The 23,180-nt window shown below is 47.5% G+C and overlaps 1 protein-coding gene across 2 annotated transcripts in view; it reads left to right on the top strand.

Annotated features, from left to right (window-relative positions):
* The window catches only part of LOC139250083 (neuropeptide Y receptor type 1-like), a 29,202-nt gene extending 13,443 nt beyond the window's left edge, over window positions 1-15,759 (top strand). Inside the window, exons 1-2 of one of the 2 annotated variants that reach the window (XM_070872658.1) lie at window positions 11,390-11,459; window positions 12,768-15,759. In XM_070872658.1, coding sequence (XP_070728759.1) covers window positions 12,940-14,049 — 1,110 coding nt within the window. In that variant the 5' untranslated portion in view covers window positions 11,390-11,459; window positions 12,768-12,939 and the 3' untranslated portion in view covers window positions 14,050-15,759. Of the gene's footprint in view, window positions 1-11,389; window positions 11,460-12,767 lie in introns of those variants that run through there. The other variant, XM_070872657.1, reaches the window with a different exon arrangement.
* The last annotated feature ends 7,421 nt before the right edge of the window (window positions 15,760-23,180 follow it).

Here is a 23,180-nt window from a genome sequence, read left to right as displayed (position 1 = left end):
TGTGCACAAATCATTGAAGGTGGCAGGGCAGGTTGAGAAAGCATATGGGATCCTGGGCTTCATAAATAGAGGCATAGAGTACAAAAGCAAGGAAGTTATGATGAAACTTTGTAAACCACTGGTTCAGTCTTAACTGGAGCACCGTACTTTAGGAAGGATATGAAGGTCTTAGAGAGGGTGCAGAAAAGATTTACAAGAATGGTTCCACGGATGAGATAGCGAGGGGGATAAAAAAGGAGGGGGGGTTTGCAGTATTGATTAAAGAAACTATTACAGCAATGAGGAGGAATGGTATGTTGGAGGGATCATCAAATGAGGCCACATGGGTTGAACTGAAAAACAAAAAAGGGGCGATCACATTGCTGGGAGTGCACTATAGACCTCCAAACAGTCAGAGGGAGATAGAAGAGCAAATATGTAGGCACATTTCTGAGAAGTACAAAAACAATAGGGCAGTAATAGTAGGGGATTTCAACTACCCGAATATTAACTGGGATAGAATTAATGTGAAGGGTATAGAGGAAGCAGAATTCTTAAAATGCATTCAGGAAAACTTTTTTTAGCCGGTACGTAGCAAGCCCAACAAGAGAGGGGGCGGTTCTGGAGTTAGTTTTAGAAAATGAAGCTGGGCAGGTGAAAGGGTTATCAGTGGGAGAGCATTTTAGTGGTAGTGATCTTAATTCAGTTAGATTTAGGGAAGTTATGGAAAGGGGCAAAGATAGACCAGGAATAAAAGTTCTCAATTGGGGAAAAAACTATTTTACTAAGCTGAGATGGGATTTAGCCAAAGTGGACTGGAAACAGTTACTTGTGGGTAAATCAGTGTCAGAGCAGTGGGAGGCATTCAAGGAGGAGATCCGGAGGGTTCAGAGCAAGTATGTTCCCTTAAAGACAAGGGTGGGACTAACAAATCTAGAGCCCCTGGATGTCAAGGGACATACAGCATAGGATAAAGAAAAAAAATGGAAGCTTGTGACAGATACCAAGGGCTCAATTCTGCAGAATCTCGAGGAGTATAGGAAGTGCAGGGGTGGAATTGAAAAGGCAATTAGGGAAGCAAAGAGAGGGTAGGGTGTCATGTATCTCACACTACTGTACATAACTGTATCTTACCATGCTATACATTACTGTAACTAGAGATGACCTGTAACCACTAGCTTACCTTACCACCAGGAGTGCACTTGCAGGAGACACTGGATACCTGTCCCAGACAGGTATATAAGGACAGGTCTCAGGCAAGTGTGGCATTTGAGAGCTGTGTAATAAAGGTGCAGGTCCTGAGTGACCTTGACTTCAGTATGTGCCTCGTGTGAATCTGTACTGCAGGGACAGGACTTTACAGTGGCAACGAGTTACATTGAAACATAGAAACATAGAAAATAGGTGCAGGAGTAGGCCCATTCGGCCCATCTAGCGTGCACCGCCATTCAATGAGTTCATGGCTGAACATGCAACTTCAGTACCTCATACCCCTTGATCCCCCTAGTAGTAAGATTACGGGATTATAGAATCCACAGAATGGCGACCAATGGCTCAGAGGAAAAAATACAATGCTGGAGATAATTGGGAGGACTTTATAGAAAGGCACCAGCAAAGCTTCGTAACCAAAGACTGGTTAGGCAACGATAAGGCAGACAAGAGAAGAGCCTATCTCTTGACCAGCTGTGGCTCGAAAATATACACCTTAATGAAGGACCTGCTGGCACCCGAGAAACCAGCAAGCAAGTCGTTTGAAGAGTTGAGCACACTGGTAAGAGACCACCTGAAGCCAGCGAGCAGCCTACACATGGCCAGATACAGGTTCTACAACTGCAGACGCTGTGTGGGCCAGAGCATACCCGACTTCGTGGCGGAACTTCGGAGGTTGGCTAGCTTATGTGAGTTCTCCGATGAACTAAGGAGAGAAGTACTGAGAGGCTTTTTTATTGAGGGAATAGGCCACGCAGGCATATTCCGAAAGCTCATTGAGACCAAGAACTTGACCCTAGAGGCAGCAGCACTGGTTGCACAGACTTTCTTGGCAGGAGAAGAAGAAACGAGGTTGATCTACACTGCGGGTACAACAACTAACGAAACATCGGAACAAGGGGTTCACGGCGTGAAACAAGCAGCTACCCCCACACTCAGACAAAGGTAGGAGAGCAGGCCCTCAACAGCATGCAGTGGCGCCAGAAGCCATCAAGGGCCACATGAACGGCCGTTCACACCTCATCAACCCACAATGCGAGCAATCAACTACAAACTGAGAGAAGCTCAAGAGAGATCAGCCAGACACAGCTCATCCTTTGGAAACAATGGAAGCGGTCTGTGCTGGAGATGTGGGGGAAGGCACTCATCAAAGGGGTGTCGATTTCAGCATGCTGTTTGCAGAAACTGCGACTATACAGGGCATCTGGCCCGCATGTGCAGAAAAACGGAAGCTCGGCCGGTATACGAATCGGAAGGGTTGGAAAGCAGACAAGAAGATGGTGGGGACAGTACCCGGGACACCGAGGTACAGCAGGTCAGCACGATCAATGGGCACTGCTCTTACAACAAGACGCCACCAATAATAATGATGGTCCTACTCAATGGGATACCCGTCAACATGGAACTGGATATGGTAGCGAGTCAATCTCTCATGAGCGCTCAACAATTTGAACAGCTGTGGCCACACAAAAGAGACAGACCAAAGCTCACAAGGGTCGACACCAAACTAAGGACCTATACCAAAGAAATTGTCCCAGTCCTTGGCAGCGCCATGCTCTGTCACACACAAAGGGACAGTGAACCGACTTCCCCTGTGGATTGTCCCCAGAGATCTCCCAGCACTGCTGGGGAGAAGCTGGCTGGCAAAACTAAACTGGAATTAGGATGATGTTCACGCCATGTTGTCAGAGGAACGGACCTCGTGCTCAACAGTTCTAAGTCGATTTGAACATCTCTTTCAGCCAGGTGTGGGCACCTTCAAAGGGGCTAAAGTCAAAATCTACATCACACAGGATGCTAGACCGGTTCATCACAAGGCTAGAGTTGTGCCCTATGTGATGAGGGAAAAGATTGAACATGAACTGGACAGGCTTCTGCGGGAAGGCATTATATCACCCGTGGAATTTGGCGAACCAGCAAATCCCATCATCCCAGTCATGAAGCCTGATGGATCCGTACGAATCTGTGGGGACTACAAATCTACCATAAACAAAGTCTCCCTACAGGTCCAATACCCGCTGCCCAGAGCGGAAGACCTATTTGCCACATTGGCTGGAGGTAAACTTTTCTCAAAACTAGATCTCACATGTGCGGATATAACGCAAGAACTGACCAAAGAGTCTAAGCTACTCACCACCATCAACACACATCGAAGCCTTTTCATGTACAATCGATGCCCATTCGGCATCAGGTCGGCAGCTGCTATATTCCAGCGCAACATGGAGAGCTTGCTCAAGTCCATCCCGGGGACGGTAGTATTTCAAGACGACATACTTATCACGGGCAGGGACACCGACTCCCATCTCCGCAATTTGGAGGAAGTACTAAAGCGGTTGGATCGGGTAGTCCGAAGAGTTAAGAAATCCAAGTGCCTGTTTCTCGCGCCCGAGGTTGAATTTTTGGGCAGCAGGATTGCTGCTGATGGAATCCGCCCAACAGAGTCCAAAACCGAAGCAATTCGCCTGGTACCCAGGCCCCGGAATGTCTCAGAACTGCGCACCTTTCTCGGGCTACTCAATTACTTTGGGAACTTTATGCAGAATTTAAACACGCTGCTGGAGCTTCTCCACGTGCTACTCAGAAAGAGGTGCAATTGGTTTTGGGGGGACGCCCAGGAACGCGCCTTCAATAAGGCACGCAACCTTCTGTGTTCCAACAGTGTTTTGGCTTTCCTTGATCCAGGTAAGAAGCTAGTTCTTACATGTGATGCGTCAGCATATGGGGTCGGGTGCGTTTTACAACATGTCAATAGTGCGGGTAAATTACAACCCATAGCCTATGCCTCCAAGTCACTTTCGCAGGCAGAGCGCGGGTACGGAATGGTGGAGAAGGAGGCGCTCGCGTGTGTGTACGGTGTCAAAAAGATGCACCAATATCTTTTCGGGGCCAAGTTCGTGTTAGAAACCGACCACAAGACCCTCGCGTCCCTACTATCCGAGAGCAAGGCAATAAACGCCAACGCCTCGGCGCGCATTCAATGGTGGGCACTCATGCAGGCCTCTTACGATTACACCATAAGGCACTAACCAGGCACAGGCAACTGTACCGACGCGCTTAGCAGGCTACCCCTGGCGACCACGGAAGGGTCTGATGAACAGGACTGTGAGATAGTCATGGCAATCAATGCCTTTGAGTCCACAGGTTCACCCATGACGGCTTGCCAAATCAGAGCCTGGACGACCAGCGACCCCACGTTATCCTTAGTAAAAAGATGTGTCTTAACTGGTGACTGGGCAGAGGCTTGCGATGCCTGCCCCGAGAAGATCAAACCTTTCCACAGGCGCATGCATGAGCTGTCACTACAAGCAGACTGCCTAATGTGGGGCAGTCGAGTAGTTATGCCACTGCGAGGCAGAGAGGCATTTGTCCGGGAGCTCCACTGCAACCACCCGGGGATCGTTCTCATGAAGGCCATAGCTAGATCCCACGTCTGGTGGCCTGGCATTGACGCGGACTTGGAGCTCTGCGTCCGACGGTGCACCATTTATGCCCAACTCAGTAATCCCCCCTGAGCCCCTGGCCCACCAAACCGTGGTCGCGGTTGCACGTAGACTATGCGGGCCCATTCATGGGCAAAATGTTCCTCGTAGTTGTCGATGCATTTTCAAAGTGGATCGAATGCACCATTTTAAACTCGAGCACCACCTCCACCATTGTGGAGAGCCTTGGAACCATGTTCGCAACGCTCGGCATTTCTGACACATTGGTCAGTGATAATGGTCCCTGCTTCACCAGTGCAGAATTCCAAGATTTTATGAGTGACCATGGCATAAATCACGTTAGGACGGCACCGTTCAAGCCAACCTCCAATGGCCAGGCGGAGCGAGCAGTGCAGATCATTAAACAAGGCATGCTCAAAATCCAAGGTCCTACGCGACTGCTGCTGGCATACAGATCTCGTCCACATTCATTGACTGGAGTTCCCCCGCTCAACTATTGGTGAAATGGACCTTAAAGACAAGGCTCTCATTAATCCTCCAAGACATGCATGAAATCGTTGAGGCAAAGCGCCGTAAGCTAACCGAGTACCATGACCAAAATTCGAGGGGGAGGTGGAATGAGATAGGGGACAAAGTGTTTGTGCTAAACTATGGCAGGGGTCCCAAATGGCTTTCAGGGACAGTAACAGGCAAGGAAGGAAACAGGCTACTGGCTACAAATGGACAATGGACAAACCTGCCAGAGGCATGTAGACCAAGTCAAAAGTAGATTTACCAACAACACTGCTGAACCAGAAGCAGACTACAATGTGGAACTCACACCACACCTGGTGGACAGACAGAGGGAACAACCTGAGGAAAGGGCAATCCCAACAGACAGCCCAGCGAGATACCAGCAATCACACCGAAAGAAAAACAGGCACCAAGGCAAACAACTGAACCACAACTAAGATGCTCCACGCGAGAGCATAGACCACCTGAGAGACTGAACCTATAAAGACAATAAGAGCTTGGGGGAGGGTGATGTCATGTATCTCACACTACTGTACATAACTGTATCTTACCATGCTATACATGACTGTAACTAGAGATGACCTGTAACCACTAGCTTACCTTACCACCAGAGGTGCACTTGCAGGAGACACTGGATACCTGTCCCAGACAGGTATATAAGGACAGGTCTCAGGCAAGTGTGGCATTCGAGAGCTGTGTAATAAAGGTGCAGGTCCTGAGTGACCTTGACTTCAGTATGTGCCTCGTGTGAATCTGTACTGCAGGGATAGGACTTTACAGTATGGAAAATTCTTGGCAAGTAACATCAAGGAAAATACAAAGATATTTATAAATACATTAAGAGCGAGAGGATAACTAAAGAAAGGGTAGGGCCTATTAGAGACCATAAAGGTAACCTGTGTGTGGAGGAGGAAGATGTGGGTATGGTTCTTCATGAATACTTTGCATCTGTTTTCACAAAAGAGAGTGGCGATGCAGACATTGCAATTAGGGAGGAGGAGTGTGAAATATTAGATGAAATAAACATAGTGAGAGAGGAAGTATTAAGGGGTATAGCATCTTTGAAAGTGGATTAATCCCCAGGGCCGGATGAAATGTATCCCAGGCTGTTAAGAAAAGCAAGAGAGGAAATAGCAGAGGCTCTGACCATCATTTTCCAATCCTCTCTAGAGGTGTGGTGCTGGAGGACTGCTAAGGTTGTATCATTGTTTAAAAAGGGTAATTACAGGCCAGTCAGCCTAACTTTGATGGTAGGAACATTTTTGGAAACAATTCTGAGGGACAGGATAAATCTTCATTTAGAAAGACACTAATTAATCAAGGACAGTCAGCGTGGATTTATTAAGGGAAGGTTGCATCTTGATTGAATTTTTTGAGGAGGTGACAAGGAGAGTCGATGAGAGTAGTGCATTTGATGTAGTGTATATGGATTTTAGCAAGGCTTTTGTTAAGGTCCCACATGGCAGACTGGTCATAAAAGTAATAGCCCATGGGATCCAAGGAAGAGTGGCAAGTTGGATCCAAAATTGTCTGAGGCAGGAAGCAATGAGTAATGGTTGATGGGCGTTTTTGAGACTGAAAGGCTGTATAAAGTGGGGTGCCACAGGGCTCAGTACTAGGTCCCTTGCTTTTTGTGGTATACATGTTGCAATACATGGGGTATCGCAGTTGTGTGGGGCGGACTGATGCTCTTTACCTGTCCGCCATTGTTCATTGTTCATAGGTTTATATGTAACCTTCAGGGCTACTGACCGAGGGCCATATGACTGGCTCTTTGTCGGCCGGCGCGGGCACGATTGGCCGAAATGGCCTCCTTCTGCGCTGTAAATTTCTATGTTTATTTGGAACAGAGGCGGCTGAGGGGAGACCTAATTGAGCTTTCAAATTTTAATCGCATAATACTCCTGTGAAGCGCCTTGGAACGTTTCACTTTGTTAAAGGCGCTATATAAATACAAGTTGTTGCATATAGAATTATGAGGGGCCTAGATAGAGTGGATATGAAGGACCTATTTTCCTTAGTAGAGGGGTCAATAAGCAGAAGTCATAGATTTAAAATAATTGGTAGGAGGTTGAGAGGGGACTTGAGGCAAAATATTTTCACCTACAGGGTGGTAGAGGCAGAAACCCTAATAGCATTTAAAAAGTACATGGATATGCATTTGAAGTGCCGTATTCTACAAGGCTACAGACCATGAGCTGGAAAATGGGATTAGGCTGGATAGCTCTTTGTTGGCCAGCACGGGCACGATAGACCAAATGGCCTCCTTCTGTGCTGTAAATTTCTATGATTCTATGAGGGACTTCAGTTACGATACTGGAGAAGCTGCGTTGTTCTCCTTGGAGCACAGCAGGTTGAGAGAAGATTTGATCGAGGTGTTAAAAATCATGAGGGGTCTGGACAGAGTAGATGGAGAGAAACTGTTCCGATTGGCGGAAGGGTCGAGAACCAGAGGACACAGATTTAAGGTGATTGGCAGAAGAACCAAAGACAACATGGGGGGAAACTTTGTTACGCAGCGAGTGGTTAGGATTTGGCTTTCAATTCCAGAGACTCAATTGTGTCTTTCAAAAGGGAATTGTATAAGTACCTGAAGGAAAAACTTTGACAGGGCTATGAGGAAAGGGTAAGGGAGTGGGACTTGCTAAAAATGGGATGGGCTCGACAGGCCTAATTGCCTCCTTCGTGCTGGAACCATTCTAGGATTCTATAACAACTTTCTGCTTTTAAAAAAAATCTTCCCATCTCCCCTTCTGGTTCTTTTGCCAATGACCTTAAATCTGTGTCCTCTGGTTACCGACCCTCCTGCCGCTGGAAACCGTTTCCCTTTATTTACTCTATCAAAATTCTTCATAATTTTGAACACCTCTATTAAATATTGGCATAATCTTCTCTGCTCTAAGGAGAACAATCCCAGCTTTTGTAGTCTCTCCAATGAACTGAAGTCCCTTGTCCCTGGTACCATTCTAGTCAATCTGCTCTGTAACCTCTCCAAGTCCTTGAAAATCTTTTCTAAAGTGTGGGTCACAGAATTGAGTGGTGGGATCAGAGATCAAAGACCTCCAGCTCGGGCCCAACTGGTGATTTAGATGGACCATGGTCTTTTTTCGTCTGGCAATTCCTGTGTTCTCTTTACTAAATGTAGGTCTTTGATCTCTGATCCCACCATTCACCACCTTTCTGGGCCATGATCTCCCATGCCATTATAGGATGGGGTCGACGTTGACTTTTGTGGTTGAACGGGGGAGCCTGCTAGCATCCGACTCGTTCCCATGATTTTGAAAATGGCGGGTGAACATGCTACCCCCATTCAATGCTCGCTGCTCTCCTTCTCGATGACATTCACCTCTCTTCAGCCTCAAGATGGCAACAGACTGGGACACCAGGGGAAAGGAGGAAGGCTACGCTTTCAGACCGCTTCTACCTCCTTCCCAAGATCTACAAACAGGACTGCTCTGGTAGACCCATCGTTTCAGCCTGCTCTTGCCCCACGGAACTGATTTCTTCCTTTCTCACCTCTATTTTTTCTCCCCTTGTCCAGTCTCTTCCCACCTACATCCACGACTCTTCTGATACCCTCTGCTACTTTAACAGTTTCTAGTTTCCTAGCTCCAACCATCTCCTTTTCACTGTGGACGTCCAATCCCTCTACATCTCCATCCCCAACAAGGACGGCCTGAGGGCGCGCTGCTTCTTCCTTGAACAGAGGCTCCATCCAACACCACCCTCCTCCACCTGGCTGACCTTGCTCTCACATTGAATAATTCTTTGACTCTACTCAATTCCTCCAAACTAAAGGTGTTGCTATGGGTACCCACATGGGTTCATGGGGTATGTGGATCATTCTTTTTTCAAGTCCTACTCGGGTCCCCTCCCTCACCTTTTTTTCCAGTACTTTGATGACTGTATCGGTGCAGTTTCCTGCTCTTGCCCTGAACTAGAAAACTTTGCTTCCAATTTCCACCCTTCCCTTACCTTCACATGGTCCATCTCTGACTCTTCCCTGCCCTTCCTCGACTTCGCTGTCTCCATATTTGGGAATAGGCTACCGACAAACATCCACTATAAGCTCACTGACTCCCACAGTTGCCTGGATTACACTTCCTCCAACCCTGCTTTCTGTAAGGACTCCATTCCAGTTTCTCTGTCTCCGTCGCATCTGTTCTGACAAAGCCACCTTTCAGACTAGTGCTTCCAATATGTCTTCCTTTTTCCTCAACCAAGAATTCCCCTCTACTGTGGTTGACATGGCCCTCAACTGTGTCTGTTTAATTTCCCACAACTCTGCTCTCACCCCTTCCCCACCCTACCAGAACCATGATAGGGTTCCCCTTGTCTTCACCTTTCACCCTACCAGCCTCCACATTCAACGGATCATCCTCCGCCATTTTCGTCAACTCCAGCATGATCCCACCACCAATCACATCGTCCCTTCCCTCTCCTTTCAGAATTCTGAAGGGACTGCTCCCTCCGTGACACCTTGGTTCACTCCTCAATCACCTCCAACACCCGCTCCCCTTCCCACAGCATCTACAGGAGATGCAGCATCTGTCCTTTTACCCCATCCCTTCCCACTGTCCAGGTGAAAGTGATTTACTTGTACTTTTTACAATTTAGTACACTGTATTTGCTGCTCATGATGTGGTTTCCTCTACATTGTTACAAGCGCAGATTGGGTGACCGCTTTGCGGGGCACCTCCATTCAGTCAGTAAGCGTGACCCCGAGATTCTGGTTGCCTGTCATTTTAATTCTATGAGCCACACCCACTCTGACCTCTCAGTCCTCGGCCTCTTACAATGCAGAACATAAGAACATAAGAAATAGGAGCAGGAGTAGGCCATTCGGCCCCTCGAGTCTGCTGCGCCATTCATGGCTGATCTGATCTTGGGCTCAGCTCCACTTCCCTGCCCACTCCCCAAAATCCTTCACTCCCTTATCACTCAAAAATCTGTCTATCTCCACCTTAAATATATTCAATAACTCAGCCACACTCTCTGGGGCAGAGAATTCCACAGATTTACAACCCTCTGAGAGAAGAAATTCCTCCTCATCTCAGTTTTAAATGGGCGACCCCTTATTCTGAAACTATGCCCCTTAGTTCTAAATTCCCCCACGAGGGGAAACATCCTCTCTGCATCTACCCTGTCGAGGCCCCTCAGTATCTTGTATGTTTCAATAAGATCACCTCTCATTCTTCTAAACTCCAATGAGTATAGGCCCAACCTACTCAACCTTTTCTCATAAGTCAACCCCTTCTCAGGAATCAACATAGTGAACCTTCTCTGAACTGCCTCCAATGCAAGTATATCCCTCCTTAAATAAGGAGATCAAAACTGTACCTGTACTCACCAGTACCCTGTAGCAGGACTTCCCTACTTTTATACTCCATCCCCCTTGCAATAAAGCCCAACGTATGCTTGAGGAACTGTATCTCATTTTCGATTAAGCATTTTACAACCTTCTGGTCTCAACATCAAGTTCAACAATTTCAGACCATAATCTCTACCCCTACTTTTTCACATGGCAGCTGTTAATGGTTCTGCAATTTCCATTTGCACCTCTTCTAGACCCATCTTTTGTGTCTTTACTTGACTCATTAAATCTCCTTTTGCTTTGTACTATCATGTCTTTTGTCTCCTAATCTCTCTTGTCTTTCACCCTATCACAGACCTTCCCTTTTGTTCTTTCCTCCCCTCCCTCTTTCCCTGCCACTGTACTTGCTTAAAATCTGTTACCTCTGTAACTTTTTCCAGTTCTGATGAAAGGTCATGAGGGGTTGACTTATGAGGAAAGGTTGAGGAGGTTGGGCCTCCAATCATTGGAATTCAGAAGAATGAGAGGTGATCTTATTGAAACATATAAGGGAACATGACCAGGTGGATGCAGAGAGGATGTTTCCATTGATAGAGGAAACTAGAACTAGGGTGCATAATCTCAGAATACGGGGCCGCCCATTTAAAACTGAGGCGAGGAGGAATTTTTTCTCTGAGGGTTGTAAATCTGTGGAATTCGTTGCCTCAGAGAGCTGTGGAAGCTGGGACATTGAATAAATTTAAGACAGAGATAGACAGTTTCTTAACTGATAAGGGGATAAGGGGTTATGGGGAGTGGGCAGGGAAGTGGAGCTGAGTCCATGATTGTATTAAATGGTGGAGCAGGCTCAAGGGGCCGTATAGCCTACTCCTGCTCCTATTTCTTATGTTCTTATGTCATTGACATGAAACGTTAACTCTGTTTCTCTGTCCATAGATACTGCCTGACCTGCTGAGTGCTTCCAGCATTTTTTGTTTTTAGTCCAGACCAAGTGTAGTCTTCAGGTAACACTTTAAATTGTATAATACTTTGGTTAGGCCACAGCTGGAGTACTGCGTGCAGTTCTGATCACCGTATTATAAGAAGGAGGTGATTGCACTAGAGAGGATGCAGAGGAGATTTACTAGGATGCTGCTGGAATGGAGAATCTTAATTATGAGGACAGATTGGGGTTGTTCTCATTGGAACAGAGCAGGTTGAGGAGACCTCATTGAGGTGGACAAAATATTGATGGGCCTGGACATAGTAGATAGTTGGGGTCTATTTTCATTGGTGGAGTGGTTTATTACGAGGGCGCATAGTTTTAAGGTGGTAGGTGGAAGGTTTAGACGGGATTTGAGGGGGGCTTCTTTACGCAGAAGGTTGTGGGGATCTGGAACTCGCTGCCTGGAAGAGTGGTGGATGCAGAAACCCTCACCACTTTTCAGAGATGATTGGATGGGCACTTAAAGTGCAGTAACCTGCAGAGTTACAGACCTAGAGCTGGTAATTGGGATTAGACTGGATGACCTTTTGTTGGATGGAGCAGATATAATGGTAAGTGCTGCAGGGACTATAATACGGCCAGGGTGATCTCCTGGACTAGTTTTGATCACCTGGATGGGTCGGAGAGGAATTTTCCCAGATTTTTTCTCCCTAAATTGGCCTGGGTTTTTATCTGGTTTTTGCCTATCCCAGGAGATCACACGGCTCCGGTTGGAGTGCAGAATGTTTCAGTATAAGGGGTGTTGCAGTTGTGTGAGGCAGACTGGTTGGGCTGGGTGCTCTTTACCTTTCCGTCATTGTTCATAGGTTTATATGTAACCTTCAGGGCTGCTGACCGAGGGCCGTGTGGCTCTTTGTCGGCCACGATGGGCTGAAATGGCCTCCTTCTGCGCTGTAAATTTCTATGTTTCTATGTTTCTCTGTTTCTAACATGGATCAGAGCACCCTCAGTACCTCAGTCCCACATTCCTGCCTTATTATTATCTTTCCTATGTTTCCATTTATAGTGTAAACTGTGACATTGTAATTACAACCTCCCACCAGTGGTGTTGGGTAAAATATAGCGTGAGAGGTTTACATAGGAAATTTCCATTTAAAAAACAAAGACAGAGGAATTTGTAATGGAAAAAGTTGATAGGAAATGCGTACAGAGGCAAGATTTTTAATATAAAGAAAGACTTGCATTTCTATAGCACCTCGGATTTTCCAAAATACTTTTGTAATGTAGCAAAAATGGCAAGCAATATAATCTGTAAATGTATCATGGAATATGCAGTTACTGATCTGTAAATCCTGAATTGACTTCCGTTCCATATTTTCACATACAGGGACTCCAGATGGTGCACAGCAAGCAAAGGAAATGCTGATGGGTTTCTAACGACGGTGGAGAAGGATCAGGAGAGGAAGGTGCCATCTCAGTCCGACTAAGGCTAGTTCAGTACATGCATCACGTGTGCATGAGCACATCAGTGAGGCAAAGTGTGGCCAGTCTGTCGAAGGATGGATCAGAACCATTCCATGAAACTCCAGCATGCCTCCTGGCCCAACATTTCGCTGCTGGCGGAGCAGTTCCAGTTATGCTCGGACTCGGTGAGTAGCGCCACCTTCCTTATTGTGGCCTACAGCACAGTGATGGCGGTGGGTGTGATCGGCAACATGTGCCTGGTTCTGGTCATCATGAGGCAGAAGGAGATGCGCAATGTGACCAATATCCTGATCGCCAATCTGTCCTGCTCCGACATCCTAATCTCCACCATATGCCTGCCAGTGACGGTGATCTACACTATGATGGACCGTTGGATCCTTGGTGCTGTGCTGTGCAAGTTGACCCCGTTTGTTCAGTGCATGTCGGTCACCGTGTCCATCCTGTCCTTGGTCCTGATTGCTTTGGAGAGACACCAGCTGATCATCAACCCAACCGGTTGGAAGCCAGCAGTGGGACATGCCTATTTGGCAGTAGCCATCAGCTGGTTGGCGGGATGCTTTATCTCTTTGCCCTTTGTGTCCTTCAGCATCTTAACCAGCGAGCCCTACACGAACGTCTCCTTTCTCCTTGACGCATTCGGGGACCACGCGGCCTGTATTGAGCGCTGGTCTTCAGAGCGGCAGAAACTGGCCTACACCACCTGCCTCCTGGCCTTCCAGTATGGCCTGCCACTGCTCCTGATGCTGACCTGCTACTTCCGGATCTTCCTGCGCCTCCGAAGGCGGCGGGAGATGGTGGACCGGGCGAGGGATGGCAACCGCAAGGTCAGTCACAGCCGCAAGATCAACGTTATGCTGGCGTCTATCGTCGCCGCCTTTGGTGTTTGCTGGCTGCCACTCACTGTCTTCAACACTATCTTCGACTGGGACCACGAGGCCATCTCTATCTGCCACCACAACCTGATCTTCTCCCTCTGCCACCTGACGGCCATGCTGTCCACCTGCGTCAACCCGGTCATCTATGGCTTCCTCAACACCAACTTCCAGAAGGAGGCGAAGGCCATGCTGTACAGGTGTCGCTGTGGTGGGGACTCGGAGAGCTATGAGAGCTTCCCACTGTCCACGGTCAACACTGAGCTCTCAAAAGCTTCCCTGCGCCTCTCCTGCGCCAATAATAATGTCTAACCTCAGCCGTGTCATGCCTTTGTGGATCGTTTGACACTCGTTCTTGCGATTTCTACCCCCAACTATTCCATCCATCCACTCACGTCCAGTTTTACTGTTGTGAAGATACATATTTCTGTAGGTCTGTGGTGAGCTGGTATGTCTCCAATAGCTGCCTCATGCAGTCATGGACTCCCTGATCAGTGCCCAATTGTTTGAAGAAGTGTTTCACCCGAAACGCACCTTCGCAGTGAAGCAGAAGCGAGGGAGGAGGCAGGAGGGGTGGTGAGACGCAGTGAAAGTGATCAGACAACGTGACATCGACACCTGATTTCAGTTAGTCTTTTGCAAGGGCCAGGCCACTGTGGCAGGACCATGAGGATCTCTAAAAGGAACAGTTGGGGGGAGACTGGCATTACAGGCTGGGCTACCCATACCTCACGGTGATGCCAATGTGGTGCCAGATGAAGCCTGGGGCAAGAGCAGATCTTTGGGCTGAGCAATGCTCAGTTCCAGGGTGAGAACAGAGAGTTATGCAGAGTATTGTCTATTATTATATTGTCTAGATGGAATCTTACACCATTTTACGGCCGCTGCTTTATGTTCTGGATCATTTCACAAAATGAAATGGAGGCACTTCAGCAACCAGATAAAATGTTTTGCTAAGCTTGGTTGTCCTGCTGTTCCACTCTTAAGCCTCTTATTCCTCACTTAAGTGAGTACCTTAGGATTGAGTTGATTTCCAAGCCTAACTAACCATGTGATGGGGGTCTTTTGGACTCAAACATGGAGCAAAGTGTTTAAACTCATGCTCCATGATAGAGTGTGCATGCACTGCACCATCCGGGTCCGGTAACTCAGAAGGGCCTGACGGTAAACCTCAGTTACTGACCCAGGGCCTGATAGTAAGGCTCAGTTACTGACCCAGGGCCTGGTAGTAAGGCTCAGTTACTGACCCAGAGCCTCGTAGTAAGGCTCAGTTACTGACCCTGGACCTGGTAGTAAGGCTCAGTTACTCAGCAGGGGCTGGTACTAAGACTCAGGCACTCACTACCTTTATAATAGAGCCACTGGGGAAATCTGAAAATATAAATTAAAAAAACAGAAAATCGGTTAACTCCAGAAAAAATGATGCTCTAAAACTGGCTCGGAGCCAGTCTCAGGACAAGACAAAGGTGGTGAAGGGGAGAAGAGAAACTGATGTGCTGGGGAAATGGTCAACACTAATAAAGGAGTCTGCCTTTTTAATATATATAAATATACATAAAAATGCATGATAGCATTTAATATACACATTGTTGTTGTATTTCCATGTTCTTCTGCCAAACTAAAAGGGGCCAAACATCTTCAGACAAAAGTCTTCAGCAACGAGTGATGGGAGGGGGAGCCTGGTGCCAGGGTTCTAGCTGTTGAATAAGGCAGGTGGAATGGTGTTTTGTGGAGACACTCTCTCCCTGGCTGTAAAACTGCTAACGCAGATCGACTGCCCATTCTAGAAACTGCCAAAATGTTACTTCCAGTAAATTGAATGTAAATGAGAATCGATCTATAAGAGCAGGTTGTATCCGCGGGGAGTCCTCATCTGACTTTCTTTAACACTCGGCTCCGCAACTGTGCTTTATAAATATTTAAAATTTATATCTGTTCTACCTTCAGAAAAATGATCTTTTGAATTAACGCCTTGAATGTATTGCTGGGGTGAGATATTACTATCGAATGCCCCAATAAAATGTATCAGACTGAATCACTCATATTGTTTTATTATTCACTGATTTCAAGACTTCTCTCATTTGTGTGAGGATTGTGCCACTTCACCAGAGGAAACACTGCAAGGATTTATGATAGGGGAAAGAACATTTTGTTCCCACTTTTTAGTGTTCTGTGTCAGTATGAAGCACTCGCAAGACAGATACAACATGAGTTAGATACAGAGTAAAGCTCCCTCTACACTGTCCCGTCACACACTCCCAGGGCAGGTACAGCACGGGGGTAGATACAGAGTAAAGCTCCCTCTACACTGTCCAATCAAACACTCCCAGGGCAGGTACAGCACGGGTTAGATACAGAGTAAAGCTCCCTCTACACTGTCCCATCAAACACTCCCAGGGCAGGTACAGCTCCCTCTACACTCAGCATCATCATCATAGGCAGTACCTCGGAATCGAGGGTGACTTGCTTCCACTCCCAAAGTGAGTTCTTTGATGGCTGAACAGTCCGATTCGAGAGCCACAGACCTTGTTACAGGTGGGACAGACATTCGTCGAGGGAAGGGATGGGTGGGGTTGGTTTGCCGCGCGCTCCTTCCGCTGCCTGCACTTGGCCTCTTCACGCTCTTTGCGTTGAGACTCAAAGAGCTCAATGCCCTCCCGGACGGACTTTCTCCACCTCGGGCGGTCTGCGGCCAGGGTCTCCCAGGTGTCAGTGGTGATGTCGCACTTTACCAGGGAGGCTTTGAGGGTGTTCTTATAACGTTTCCGCTGTCCTCCTTTGGCTCGTTTACCATGAAGGAGCTCCACATAATGCATTTGCTTAGGGAGTCTCGTATCTGGCATGTGTACTATGTGGCCTGCCCAGCGAAGCTGATGGAGCGTGGTCAGTGCTTCAATACTGGGGATGTTAGCCTGGTCGAGGACACTGATGCTGGTGCGCCTGCCCTCCCAGGGGATTTGCAGGATCTTGTGGAGACATCGTTGGTGATATATCTCCAGCGACTTGAGATGCCTTCTATACATCGTCTATGCCTCAGATCCATAAAGGAGGGCGGTTATTACTACAGCCCTGTAGACCATGAGTTTGCTGGTAGAGTTGAGGGCCTGGTCTTCAAAAACACTTTTCCTCAGACAGCCAAAGGCTGCGCTGGCACACTGGAGGTGATGCTGAATCTCCACGTCAATGTCTGCCTTTGTTGATAAGAGGCTCCCGAGATATGGGAAATGGTACACGTTGTTCAGGGCCGCGCTGTGGATCTTGATGATTGGAGGGCAGTGCTGTACGGCGGTGACAGGCTGGTGGAGGACCTTTGTCTTACGGATGTTAAGCGTAAGGCCCATGCTTTCATATGCCTCAGTCAATACATTGACCCATCGTTCTACACTGTCCCATCAAACACTCTCAGGGCAGGTACAGCATGGGTTAGATACAGAGTAAAGCTCTCTCTACACTGTCCCATCAAACACTCCCAGGGCAGGTATAGGGTGTTAGATACAGAGTAAAGCTCCCTCTACACTGTCCCATCAAACACTGCCAGGGCAGGTACAGCACGGAGTTAGATATAGAATAAAGCTCCCTGTACACTGTTCCATCACACACTCCCAGGGCAGGTACAGCACGGGTTAGATACAGAGTAAAGCTCACTCTACACTGTCCCTCAAGGAGGGAACAGCAGGAAGTCGTGGTCCATTTGTGAACCAATGACTTGGGACGGATAAAGGTCAGTATCAGGGGCTAGGGAGGAAGTTAAAAAGAAGGACCTTAAACCTTTGAGCAATCTCTGAAGTACACCTAGTGCCATGTGCTTGTGATTTTAGGAACAGTAAGCTAAGACAGTTCAACACATGGCTGGAGCGATGGTGCAGCAGAGAGGACTTCAGTTTCCTGGAGAATTAGGATCAGTTCTGGGAGAGGATTTCAGCTAATTTGTCAGAGGATGGGCATCAGAAGATGCACAGAGAACTGGGTAAGACAACAACAACAACTTGTATTTATACAGCATCTTTAATGTAGTAAAACTTCACAGGAGTGCTATAAGACAGAACAAATAAATTTGCCACACTGAGCCACATAAGAAGAAATTATGGCAGATGACCAAAAGATGGTCAAAGAGGTAGGTTTTAAGGAGCATCTTAAAGGAGGAACGAGAGGTAGAAAGACGGAGGGGTTTAGGGAGGGAGTTCCAGAGCTTAGGGCCGAGGCAGGGAAGGCACGGCCACCAATGGTTGAGCAGTTATAATCAGGGATGCTCAAGAGGGCAGAATTTGAGGAGCGCAGACATCTCGAGGGGTGGAGGTTGTGAGGCTGAAAGAGATTACAGAGATAGGGCGAGGTGAGGCCATGCAAGGATCTATAAAGAAGGATGATAATTTTGAAATTGAGGCGTTGCTTAACCGGGAGCCAATGTAGGACAGCGAGCACAGGGGTGATGGGTGAGCGGGACTTGGTGCGAGTTAGGACACAGGTAGCCGAGGTTTGGATGACCTCAGGTTTACTTGGGTAGAATGTGCGAGGCCAGCCAGGAGTGCATTGATGTAACAAAGGCATGGATGAGGGTTTCAGCAGCAGATGAACTAATAGAGTAAAAAAAAGTTCAGAAATATTTGACCCCATCACCAGTTGACCCCATCACCAGTTGACACCATCACCAGTTTTCTATTTCATCTATGGGAAGGAGGGAGGGGGACAGTAGGAATATGTGTGTGTGTGTGTGTGTACTAGGCCCATGCACCAGAGCCTGGTCTCCAGTCGTCTTGGATCCCCAGGCCATTGGACCAAGACCTTGCTCTGCCAAGCTCATGTGGTAGCTGGTTTGCAACGGCCACCCCACATTAAAAGAAGTCACGCACAGGCATCTTCCACCCTTTGAGTTCAGGACCTGGACCATCAGGACCCTCATGGATAACACCAACAGTGACACACCGGAACACCGTACTGCTATCGTTGCCCGGGAACTCAGACGATTTGATGTGGACATTGCCGTCTTAAGCGAGACTCGGCGGGCTGGAGAAGACCAGCTCAAGAAACAAGATGGTGGTTACACCTTCTTCTGGAAAGGTAAACCAGAAGAAGAACGCGCCTCCAAGGGGTAGGCTTTGCCATAAAAAATGAACTAGTAGGATATCTCAGAGACTCCCCATGTGGTCAATTTGCATGAAAGTGTGTCTGGAAGATTTCCCGATTGTGAATGTTTGCGCAGTTAAATAATTTTCTTTTATCTGAAAGTATGTCTGTTTATATTAAAAAAAAGTCTGTTTGTTTTATCTCTGCCTACCTTTTCGGACAGAGACCTGAAAATATATTTAACGTTTTGTAGTGTTATCCTGGATGTGGGCAGTTTTATAATCGTGCGCCTAGAATTCAATGATATTTTGATTTAGAAACACAGGTGCAGTTTTATTTTGATTACGATTTATGGAGTTATGAAATGCACCGAAGACCTTTTGTTCTGCAAAAGATGAGCTTCACCCTTGAAGTTAGTTAAATGAATTCGATTAGAAAATTCGAATCATAATACAGTACTGTATTTTCAATTTGTTTGCAGAAAGGGAAAGTTTTTTTTGCGTAGTGTCCATTGAAAATTAAAGTTATTGAAATTAATTAACCTATGGCCACAGTGAAATTCTGGTTATTTCAAAGTGTGAATGACTGGTTCTGGATAGGAGACTTTCACATTGAGTAGAAAAGACACCCTACGTTTTTTTTTGCTAGAAAAAAATAAAAGATGCCGTTTGATTGTTTGGAAAAAGTTTATCTTATTTACACGTAGTGACTTAATTACATCAGACAATGTTCTTATAAACTCAGAAGTTAACCCTTTCTGCAAGGAACCACTTTTGAATTGCTACAGGTGAGACTGAGTGAGTTGTGATATAGGGAGACACCAGTAGAGGGAGACAGTGAGCTGTGGTCAAGGGAGACACCAGCAGCAGGATGCAGTGAATGTAACTGAATGAGTTGAGATATAGGGAGACACTAACAAATCATTATCACCATAGGCAGTCCCTCGGAATCGAGGACGACTTACTTCCACTCTAAAAATGAGTCCTGAGGTGGCTGAACAGTCCAATATGAGAACCACAGTTCCTGTCACAGGCGGGACAGATTGGAGGAAATGGTGGGTGGGACAGGTTTGCCACACGCTCCTTCCGCTGCCTGTGCTTGATTTCTGCATGCTCTCGGCGATGAGACTCGAGGTGCTCAACGCCCTCCCGGATGCACTTCTTCCACTTAGGGCAGTCTTTGGCTAGGGACTTCCAGGTGTCAGTGGGGATGTTGCACTTTATCAGGGAGACTTTGAGGGTATCCTTGTAACGTTTCCGCTGCCCACCTTTGGCTCATTTGCCGTGAAGGAGTTCCGAGTAGAGCACTTGCTTTGGGAGTCTCGTGACTGGCATGTGAACAATATGGCCTGCCCAGTGGAGCTGATCAAGTGTGGTCAGTGCTTCAATGCTGGAGATGTTGGTCTGGTTGAGGACGCTAACGTTAGTGCATCTGTCCTCCCAAAGGATTTGTAGAATCTTGCAGAGACATTATTGGTAGTATTTCTCCAGCAACTTGAGGTGTCTACTGTACATGATCCATGTCTCTGAGCCATACAGGAGGGCAGGTATTACTACAGCCCTGTAGACCATGAGCTTGGTGGCAGATTTGAGGGCCTAGTCTTCAAACACTCTTTTCCTCAGGCAGCCAAAGGCTGCACTGGTGCACTGGAGGCAGTATTGAATCTCATCATGAATGTCTGCTCTTGTTGATAAGAGGCTCCCGAGGTATGGGAAATAGTCCACATTGTCCAGAGCCGCGCCATGGACCTTGATGACTGGTGGGCAGTACTGTGCGTCTGCCTTTGACTCGAGTGTTCTCGACTCCATCCCGCAGCATGCTACCCGCCACCACCTCAGTAAAACTCCAGCACTGCAGGAGATAGAAAAAGCCATAAGACTGCTTAAGAACAACAAGGCTACGGGAGTGGATGGAATCCCCACTGAGGCACAGCAGTATGGCGGAGAGGCGTGTTGGCACGAATACGTGACCTCATCTCTCTCATTTGGAGGGAGGAGAGCATGCCGGGAGATCTCAGAGATGCAGTGATCATGACCATCTTTTAAAAAAGGGAACAAGTCCGACTGCGGCAACTACAGGTGAACCAACAGAGGGAGGCAGGGAGAGACACGGAGTGAGCTGTGATATAGGGAGACGCCAGCAGTGAGGTGTAACTGACTGAGCTGTGTTGTAGGGAAGCAGTGAGTAAAGTGTATTGGACAGATACAGACTGGTTGTCTAACAGGAATCCCTGAGAAATGCCTCTCTTGTAATGGCATGTTGTATGGTGCATGTTGTAAAGCTGCCCAGTTATAGACCACAGAGACAGACACTGTTGGGAAGCACACACACTATCCTCAGGGGCAGCTGCATGACACACACTATGATATGTCCTTACAGTATAAATGCACACGAGGCCCTACTTGAGAGAAGGTCAGTCTGTGACCAGTTACCTTTATTACCAAGACCTCAAGTGATGAAGGTGGTTGGAGCTTCCCCTTTTATAAATGAAAGTCCAGGTTAGGAGTGTCTCCCGCAAGTTCACCCCTTGTGGTCAATGTTCTCAAGTTGTACAACTTAGGTCAGCTTATACATAGGTTACAATGATAGTTGAATACATGACATCACCTCCCCCCCCCCCCCCCACCAAAGTCTTATTGGGATCACAGGTTAAGTCCCTCTGGTGATTTACGCTCCCTTGTAGAGCGCCTGAGTTGGTGCTCTGGTTGTTGGCCGCTGGCCTGAGTGAACTCTCGATTCAGGTTGATTGCCTACTGTGGGGAAACCGAGTAGTCATGCCTCAGATGGGCAGAGAGGTGTTTATCAGAGAACTTCACAATGAGCACCCGGGCATTGTCATGATGAAGGCAATTGCTAGGTCACACGCCTGTTTGCGGTGCCTCAAGCCTGTCCGGACTGCCCACAGTGACTGGGCTCTCCTCCACTTGGTTCCGCTGTTTGGTCACCTGTGATGGAGTGAACTCTACATCGTGTTCTTCCTCTGCTTCTTCTATGGGGTTGCTGAACCTCATTTTAGTTTGATCCACGTGTTTGCGGCAGATTTGCCCATTGGTAAGTTTAACTACCAAAACCCTATTCCCCTCTTTGGCAATCACAGTGCCTGCAAGCCATTTGGGCCCTGCAGCGTAATTAAGGACAAAGACAGGGTCATTGATATCAATACATTGCGCCCTCGCATTCCTGTCATGGTAGTCACATTGTAACTGACGCCTGCTCTCCTCTCAACAATTTCTTTCATAAGGGCTAACCTGGTTTTGAGCGTCTTTTTCGTGAGCAGCTCTGTGGGTGAAACCCCTGTGAGCGAGTGTGATTAGGATCTATTGGCCAACAGGAAGCATGATAAGTGGCTTTGTAGGGAACCCCCTTGGATTCTGAGCATCGCCTGTTTGATTATCTGTAGTGCTCGTTCTGCCTGGCCGTTTAGGCCGGCTTGAACGATGCCGTTCTGACATGGTTGATTCCATTGCCTGCCATGAAGTCCTCGAATTCAGTGCTTGTGAAGCACGGACCATTGTCGCTGACCAAGACATCCGGTAAACCATGGGCGGTGAACATTGCCCATAGGCTTTCTACCGTGGCAGAGGATGTGCTTGAATTTAAAACGGCACACTCAATCTATTTGGAGTAGGCGTCTACTTCAACCAAAGATATTTTTCCCATGAAAGGACCTGCGTAGTCCACATGGATGCATGACCATGGCTTGGTGGGCCAGGACCAGGGGCTAAGGGGGCTTCCCTGGGTGCGTTGCCCAGCTGAGCACACGTGTTGCACCTGCGAACACAAAGTTCCAGGTCTGCATCTATCTCTGGTCACCAAACGTGTGACCTAGCAATTGCCTTCATCATGACAATGCCCGGGTGCTCATTGTGAAGTTCTCTGATAAACACCTCTCTGCCCATCTGAGGCATGACTACTCGGTTTCCCCACAGTAGGCAATCAACCTGAATCGAGAGTTCATCCTTGTGCCTATGAAACGGTTTAAATTCCTCAGGCATGCCCTGTACATGGCTGCCCAGTCCCCATTCAGCACACATTTCTTAACTAAAGATATTAGCGGGTCTTTATTTGTCTAGACTTTATTCTGAAGGGCTGTCACAGGTCAGCCTTTGCTTTCGAAAGCTTCAACAGCCATGACCATCTCAGCATCATGCTCAGTTGCCCCCTCAGTGGTGGCTAGAAGGAGCCTGCTGAGTGCATCAGCACAGTTTTCAGTCTGTGCCGAATTGTATAGTCATAGGCGGCTAATGTAAGTGCCCACCTCTGTTTGCGGGCTGATGCATTCGCATTTATGGCCTTGTTTCCAATCAAAAGGGACGTTAGGGGTTTGTGATCTGTCTCCAGCTCAAATTTCCTGCCAAACAGGTACTGGTGCATTTTTT

The sequence above is a fragment of the Pristiophorus japonicus genome, unplaced genomic scaffold (assembly GCF_044704955.1).
Source record: "Pristiophorus japonicus isolate sPriJap1 unplaced genomic scaffold, sPriJap1.hap1 HAP1_SCAFFOLD_346, whole genome shotgun sequence".
In the NCBI taxonomy this organism is placed as follows: Eukaryota; Metazoa; Chordata; class Chondrichthyes; family Pristiophoridae; genus Pristiophorus; species Pristiophorus japonicus.
Note: the sequence above shows the minus strand (reverse complement) of the source record. Positions and strands in the feature narration are given on the sequence as shown.